Source organism: Xiphophorus hellerii, chromosome 19, assembly GCF_003331165.1.
Source record: "Xiphophorus hellerii strain 12219 chromosome 19, Xiphophorus_hellerii-4.1, whole genome shotgun sequence".
NCBI classification, from domain to species: Eukaryota; Metazoa; Chordata; class Actinopteri; order Cyprinodontiformes; family Poeciliidae; genus Xiphophorus; species Xiphophorus hellerii.
The window spans coordinates 28521373-28529612 of record NC_045690.1 but is presented as its reverse complement, the minus strand read 5'-3'; the positions used below and the strand labels follow the sequence as shown (position 1 = coordinate 28529612).

Genomic DNA, 8240 nt, shown 5'->3' with positions numbered 1-8240 from the left:
TCACAGGTTCACCGTTGCTACCTAAAGTCTTTACGGAACCAAATGCTAAAATTATTCATTGTTTAGTATTAATATATGTTACTTTTGACAAATCTGATGTATTTTTCGATTAAGAGAGTAAAAACTGTTCTACACAACAAAGATTTGGCTGAAAAATTATGAAATACGTGCTGGGATTTGACCTAAAGTTGCTTTCGGTGTTATGAAGATTGTTGTTGACCAGACGAAAGACGTTCTAAGGTGGGAATGGTTATCAGTTGGAAACTTCTGCATTTGAATATAAAATGGCACTGCACACTAACCAAGTGAAACTCTAGCTATTATGGACTCATAAATTTGAGCTATTTACCTTTTAGTTCTGTGCTCCATGGGTGGTACTATCATTTGTTGGTCAGTATTTTAAACATGGTAAGCTATAGTGGAATTGTTCTTGAAAATAGGGTTATATTAATATTTGTCAACCAAGTACATACCATTAAGACCTCACCTGCCTTGCAGTTATAATATGTCTAACTAGTCCCACTTGTCTCTCTCTTCTTTCGTACAGATGCCTTCATTTGGGTTTCTGGATAAATTGGAACACTTTTTTCAAACTGGAAAGTTTGGAGAAAATTCATCTAAAAGTTTAAAAAAAGGAATCAAAGCTGCCTGCAAACGATTCATCTACAAAGGTACTCCAATAAGTATTTGGAATGGTGACAAAAGTGAAACTATTCATCTTGAAAAGTGAATAAAGTCAATGAATGAGGCATTGCATCTTTACCAGATTTATTCCAATATTAAGATAACACCTCAAATTAGATTGGCTTGGATTGGTTACAACTCTTTAATAAGTTATTTCTTTTTAGTTTAAATTCAAATTCATCATACAATAATTACCAGAAACGTATTACCAGAATGCGGATTATGCCATTTGACAGTGCTATAAATTTGTGACAAAGATGAAGGCTAAGCTGTTAAATGTTTTAATTTGATTTTGAATCAGTCTGTTGTGCGTTTCTTTGTGGCAAATTCATCTTTTGCAGTTTCTTGTTAATCTTTTATGAAAGCTAAGGTGACTCACATAAAACACTGTAGTCACCAGCATTCTGTTAAAGATTCAACACAGACTTGATTTGAGGAAAGTTTTTAAGTTGCTCACCAGTTTTCATAATGTACTGCTTAGGTTTGATCTCCCACAACACTTCTCTGTTTTATCTGCTCTTTACATCTACTTTAACATACAATATATGAACATTTTAAATGATAAACCTCTGTCCACAAGTCAAAAAGAATTAAATCATTCAAACTAGCTGGAACTAAATCTGTAAAATAATCTCGCCTCCAGATGGCCTTTTGATGCGACCTTATCGAGGCCGCCTCCTTCGTGTCGTCAGAAGTGAAAAAGAGATTCGGGAGATTCTGACACGTTACCATGACGACAACAACCATGCCGGCCGAGAACGGGTAGTGAGAGAAATTATGGTGAGTGGAAATTATGTGTCATTTATCTAAAACTGTAGTAAGTGTTAAAAACTTGCTACTAGATTTTATCTTTGTGTTTTTCCAGCTGATGCACTACTGGGTTGGAGTGACGGAGACTGTGAAGAACTGGGTCAAAGCTTGCCCGGTTTGTCACAGCCGCCCTCCTCCTCCTCCTTTCCAACCAGCTGTTCTGTTCTGCCTGGTTTATGGCTGCGATGCCTCCAGCTACGCTTTCCCTGAGCTCACCTTTCACAGGTCAGACCTTTAACAATACAACAAAACACTTTTCTCAGCACTACATTCCCTGATTCAACAGAATGCTAAATGTTCTCCATCAAAATCAGACTTCAATTCACTTAATTTCATTTTTAAAGAGGAATATTAAATGCATTCAAGTATCTTCAAAAAGTTGCCATGGATGTGGATCCTGTGGGAAGAAATCGTATCCAGTAGCAGCCAGTCTTGTAAAGAATCTGAAGAGGTCTCTGACTGAAAACTGGAGCTGTATGACAACAATATTCCACAGCAACATGTCACTGAAGACACCATCATTTGTTTTCAAGTGCGGCTAATCCACCTCATTTACTCTTTCTGCTCCTTTAAATCTCTGTCTGGCCATGTGATTTGAAAACTGGGTGGAGAGATGTATTTAAATATCACTCATCATTGGTATTATGTTGACAAAAAATCAAAGAGAACCATAAACTCTGTACACAAAGCTGTGTGTTGTTGTTTTTTAATTCAGTAAAGTTGTGTAGATGTGATATGGTGCTCTCCTTTATGCCCTGCAGGTTTCCTAAGGATGAGGAGCAGCGCAAGAAGTGGCTGCAGGTGGCTCAAAGGGACGAAGCCTCGCTACGCACCAACTCCTACATCTGCTCCAGACACTTTGAAATGTCCTGCTTTACACTCACTGAGGAGGGTCAGCTGGTGCTGTCTCCAGATGCTGCCCCAACCTTACTGCCTGTAACAGCCCATGGAAATGAGGTGACAGTGTGGTGCTGGAGCATTTTAATCAGTCAGGGCAGGTGACGCAGTAAAATAGATGCTAACAATGATGAGAGAAAATCAGTTTGACTTTCCTATAGTTGTTTTATTGGTAATAACATTTTTATGGTCAAAATCGCTGAATTCATCTGCTGCTTGTTGAAATACAAGGGATCTATAGTGCTGAGCCCTGCAACTACAAGAGTTGTCCTTCTTCTACTCTAAGACATTTGAAAACAACTGGAAAATACAGAAAATAAGGCCTGTGTTCTGTCAGATCGGCATACGCGTAGCACAAACCGACTCCTATATGGATCAGAGAAGTATATGCTGTGATTACAGTGTGCTTTTATTTAACCAGAAACATAACATTAGAAGTTATATCATCATACACTTTTTTATTAACAGCTGTATGACATCCCATCTCAAAGGTTAACTTGCCAGACCATCATCAACGAACAGGGAGGTTTTATATGGAGCGTGATTTGTACACAGTGTTCCAAATTATTATGCAAGTGACATTTTCTCAGGTTTTCTTAAATGTTCAATGCAAATGATGTCAGTATAGTTTTCAAGTCATGAACTATTACAGTATAAATCAAATTTTACTGAACAAAGCTCCCATGAGAACAGTATTTTTTTCAAAAATAAAAAACTCAAAATGCACTGTTCCAAATTATTATGCACAGCAGATTTTCTAAACATTTTATGGATTATAAAGAACTGTAAATGGCCATTCTTTGCGGTCACACGTACTAAAATCAAAAGCTATTTCAATCAAAAACATCTCAACAGACTGACTTCCATGTTAACATTGGACCCCTTCTTTGATATCACCTGCACAATTTTTGCATCCATTGAACTTGTGAGTTTGTGGAGAGTTTCTGCTTGAATTTCTTTGCAGGTCCCTTCAGGGACTCTGAAGGGGCCGACCAGCTCTCTCTCTCTCTCTCTTCCCATGATTTCAGCCCAAAGCATGACTCCACCACCTCCTTGCTGACGTCACAGGGGTTGGGTTGGGACGTGGTGGCCATCCACCACCAGTCCACTACTTCGTCCATCTGGACCATCCAGGGTTGCACAGCAGTCATCAGTGAACAAGTCTGTATGAAAATGAATCTTCATGTACGGCTGGGCCCACTGTGACCATTTCTGCTTGTGAGCTCTGGTTAGGGGCCCAATAGTAGGTTCATGCACCACAAGCCTCTGGAGGATCCTCCACCTTGAGGTTCTAGAGGCACCAGCAGCTTCAAATAACTGTTTGCTGCTTTGTAAGGACATTTTAACAGCTGCTCTCTTAATCCGATCAATTTGTCTAACAGAAACCTTCCTCATTCTGCCTTTATCTGTCCAACCCATCTTTGTTCTGAATCAGCCACAAATCTCTTCACAGTACGATAACGCTTCAGTTTTTGTTAAATATCTAATGTTTTCATACATTAGATATTTGTATGAATACACTATCTACACTATCTGATAATTTTCCTCAGCAGAGATCCTTTCTCTTTCCCATATTGCTTGAAACCTGTGGACTGCTTAATAATGTGGAACATCCTTCTTAAGTAGATTTCCTTTAATTGAGCTCACCAGACAAACTAATCAACCAGCTCTCTGAAATTAATTATAGTGGTTCAAAGAACCCTGACACACAATACCATCTATAAATTTAATATCACAACAAAAAATGTAATCTTTATGACACTTGGATCCAATTTGCATAATATTTTGGATCATGGTGTAGTTGACTGCAGAGGCAACCAGTCCCTGCTTTAAATACACTTTGAAACCACGACATTGCATGTATGTCCATCTAGTTATCATTGAAAACAAGTTATTGACTTATTTTTATCGTATCTTGTTGACAGTTCCTCTAAATGTCGCAGAACATTTACGTACTCATTGCATGTATTTTATTCTGACAGCGTATGATGATCTGACAAAACCAGAATAAAACCATTCAAGGACTCACCTCCTTGTTAATCATCTTCATTAAAGCTGCCAGATTTTTCTAAATGAAAGGAAAATGAGAGACAAACAAGAATATTTTTAAGACAAAGTGACAGTGATATTTGTTGAGAAGGACAGGTGGATGAACTTCATATGAAAATGAAGCAAGATAATACAAGATTTTCAATATTATTCAGAAAAGAGACATCAGCCGAGGAAAACACTGAAACAAAAAATTTTGATTTGTTAGCTTAATCTACATATATCTATATATATTTTGGAACATTGTTGAATTGTATGGAATAGATTAAAGTAGGCCTGTCGCGGGGCGTGCCGAGGTGCGACGATCTACCGTAACACACCATGAACTGCAGGTTGATCGGTTATAAAATCGTAAGCGACAATCTTAGAGAACGCCCGACGTTCTAAGATTGTTGTAAGGGGAATAATAGGGGCAAAAAAACCGTATAGTGTGAACTATTGCATCAGGTAGTCGAATGTGCCCATTTTCTCTATTTAAATCTAATTATTACTGAAGGGCAACATAGTATACAGACTTCATAATCTGCACTCTTTTGGTTGAATGCAGTATTTATTTCCACTTTGGCTTTATGTTGTTTAGTTTTTATTCAAGTACATTTTTTATTAATGGAGACTGAGAATCAATTTTAATTTTGCTTTTGGTTGTTTTGTTTATTTTGTTTATCAGTTCCAGTGTTAAGTGTTCTTTTGAAAATAAAGTCTATCTTTTTTCAGGAAATCGCATGCATTATTATTCCATTAAATCAGTGTAAAAAGGTCTTCAAACAATATTATCGTTTATCGCAATAATTTTTGAGACAGTTAATCGCTCCGCAAAATGTGTTATCGTGACAGGTCTAGATTAAAGCTTTAATCAGTTAATGTCAACACTGAAATAAAGGATTCCATGTTGGATCTTGGATCTGTACATCCAGTTCTGGGGGAGTCGTACCTCATTGATCCTGACTGTCACCACACATCACTGAGTTTAATGATGCATTTGGCATTGATGGGTCATTTAAGGATAACATTAATGATTGCTCCTTTCTGTGGTGTCAGATTATAGCACAGTTCCTCCATGTCTTGCTGACTTTGTAGATAAAAACCGAATTGTATTTACCATTGCCACTGTTAATAAACAATGGTAATAAAAACAAGACCTGGATTGGACTTGGGATAGGAATGCTTGGTAAATCTGTATTTGTTAATTCTCCTTGATGTTCAGGTGTCTGTGGAGTCGGATGAAAATTTCAGTTATTCCAACATATGGAAAGATGAACTCAAAGGAGCCGCTGCTGCTGCTGCAGTCATCGACCACAGCGCTCATCCTCTGCAGCTTCAGGAACATCAGTACTGTCTGCCAGGCCCAGCACCGGACTGCAGGGCTGCCAGAATAATGAATGAACACCGGAGGAGGACAGCTGTTGAGCCAGGCTTCATTACTTACAACCATATTGCCAGGTATAACCATTGAATAACAACAGAGGACCGATGCAATGTTTAATTTCATTTTATCCTGTTGGTTTATCACCATACTGCAGGTACTTAAGTACCAGGGTACTACCTATGCAGGGCAAAAGAAGCAGGTCAGCTTTAAAAAGAATGGCCAAGCGTTTTAGTCTGATAGGTAAGTGGAGACAACACCAGGCTGGAATATCTCTGATTCATACATTATTATAATGATTTCATTTTAGAAGAAGTAAAACAGGGATTCAATTTTCTGTTTCAGACGGACTGTTGATGTACACCAGAGTCTCTCCGCCCCTCAGAGTACCACGCAGCAGAGAAGAGGTCAATTAAATACCAATGGATCAATTAGTATTACGTAGGATTTATAACAGGAGGCGTTTCGTTAATATTACATATTCAAAGTGTGCAGACTGGAAGTTGCTGTGGTCAAATAGGCACAGAACTGCGAAGCACCGGACTGCTAAAATGTGTTATATGTTTTAAACAAGAAATGTTGCAAATCCAGATACATAATTATACAGCAACACGAACTTCAAGTCTGAATCAGAATTAATTATATTGTTATTGTGCACGAAAGAAAGCACAACGAAATTTAAAAAATAGCAACTCTCAAAGGCAAGTTAAATGATTGAATAAAATAATAATAAATAAGTAATAAGTCCAGCATTTACAAAGAAGTGTAACATGAACAAAGCTAAAAGCTGTCATGTCTTCCAGGTCAATTCCATCCTACAGCAGTTCCATGACAACCAGGGCCACTATGGGCAGGGAATCTGCCAGAGACAGATCTCTAAGCACTACTACTGGGGTAGCCTGAGTCGAGACCTGGCCAGCTGGATCTCCAGCTGCCAGACGTGTGTCAACAGATCTAAAAGGAAGATGATTCGCTGCAGTGTCTCCAAGTGCACCAACCGCTGTGGCCCAGTGGAGAGAAAACTCGGACTTATTTTCCACAGGTCTGACTTCGCAGCACAACTAAAATCTGTTATTTCATTTATTTTCTTGGAAAAATCTTAACCGTGTTGTGCTTTTCTAATTACCTTCAAAGTAGTTGTTTTTTCTGTATTTTTATTGGTGTCTTTGAGCAGGTATTTTATTTACAATGTAACAGAACATTGATAAACTTAAGCAGCAACAGTTAAAAAAAACTGACTAATAAAAGTAAAAAGTACTCTACAAAAGTTAGTTGAGAGGGAAATACATACAAATCTCATCAGTACCAGGCAAAATGTTGCCCATATCTGTAATCATCAACATGACATAGTCACATCTGTCTTCCATAGACACGGTTAGGGACAGAGCCCATCTCAATGCAGCTCAATGTGCTGTTTATCCACCATCATTGGTGGCCACAATAACTAGCCTTAGCATTTATAGCAGGTGAATGCTATAGATGGTTTGTTTGTAAACCATCTATAGAGTAACACAGAGAAAGAGGGAGGGTATGAGCAGCACATACACTAGGATAACTGACAGTGCTGAGATCTTCCTCTGATTGGTTGTTTTTGGTGGAGTTGTGTATTTCTGCAGATGGCAGCAGGGAGGAGGCAAAGGAGCTAATTTTTTTTACATATTATCTGTCTCATGGTGTACTATCAGGACATAGTGATAGTTTTGCAGCTTTAACAAATATGTACCCCCCCCCAAAAAAAAACCCCAAAGAAGTTGTTTATAAAAGCTACATACTGCTGCTTCAAAAAACTCAATTTCATCACCACTAAAGAGTTTGCTCAGCTGATTATTATTATTCAGTTTGGTAATCCATTTTCATAAGGCATAAGGTTTTTTATTTGTCTTTATGTTTCTAGAACATAACAAAATTGGAGTGGTACCCTTAGTGATGAATAGATAAATAAATGAAGTCTTAATCAGTCCTTAGTCAGCAAATGGGTGTGAGTGTATCTGCAAGGTGGCAGAGGGGATGGAAGGTGAACAGCTGTTAGGAAAAAGCTGTTCCTTAGCCACGTGGTTGTGCTCTTTTATGTAACCTGTGCCATTTCCCAGCGGTACAACAGTTTGTGACCTGGGTGAGTGAGATCAGCAGCAATACAACTGGCCTTCCTTTGCAGTCTGCCAGTGTATATTAGGTCCAGGTTTGATAACTGACTTGTCATGATCCACTGGCCAGTTTTCACCATCCGGACCAAATCTTTTTTTTTCTGGTCTGTGCAGTTGCCGTACCACACAGTCATACTGAGGCAGAGGATGCTCTCAGTCACAGCTCTATAAAAGGTTTTGAGCTACTGAGGAGGGAGTCAAGCCCTTTTCAGTTTACTGAGGAAGAAGAGTCTTTGTTGGGGCTTCTGATGTGATGTGGATGCCCAGGAATTCGATGTTGTCCACGCACTCCA

General features: G+C 38.5%; 1 protein-coding gene across 2 annotated transcripts in view; it reads left to right on the top strand.

Annotated features, from left to right (window-relative positions):
• The window catches only part of LOC116709396 (uncharacterized), a 39926-nt gene continuing 31686 nt past the window's right edge, over window positions 1-8240 (top strand). For both annotated transcript variants that reach the window (XM_032547897.1, XM_032547898.1), the window contains exons 1-9: window positions 1-240; window positions 548-671; window positions 1328-1464; window positions 1550-1719; window positions 2256-2451; window positions 5645-5880; window positions 5961-6046; window positions 6149-6210; window positions 6607-6845. In XM_032547897.1, the coding sequence (XP_032403788.1) occupies window positions 548-671; window positions 1328-1464; window positions 1550-1719; window positions 2256-2451; window positions 5645-5880; window positions 5961-6046; window positions 6149-6210; window positions 6607-6845 (1250 nt within the window). In that variant the 5' untranslated portion in view covers window positions 1-240. The remainder of the gene's footprint in view (window positions 241-547; window positions 672-1327; window positions 1465-1549; window positions 1720-2255; window positions 2452-5644; window positions 5881-5960; window positions 6047-6148; window positions 6211-6606; window positions 6846-8240) is intronic.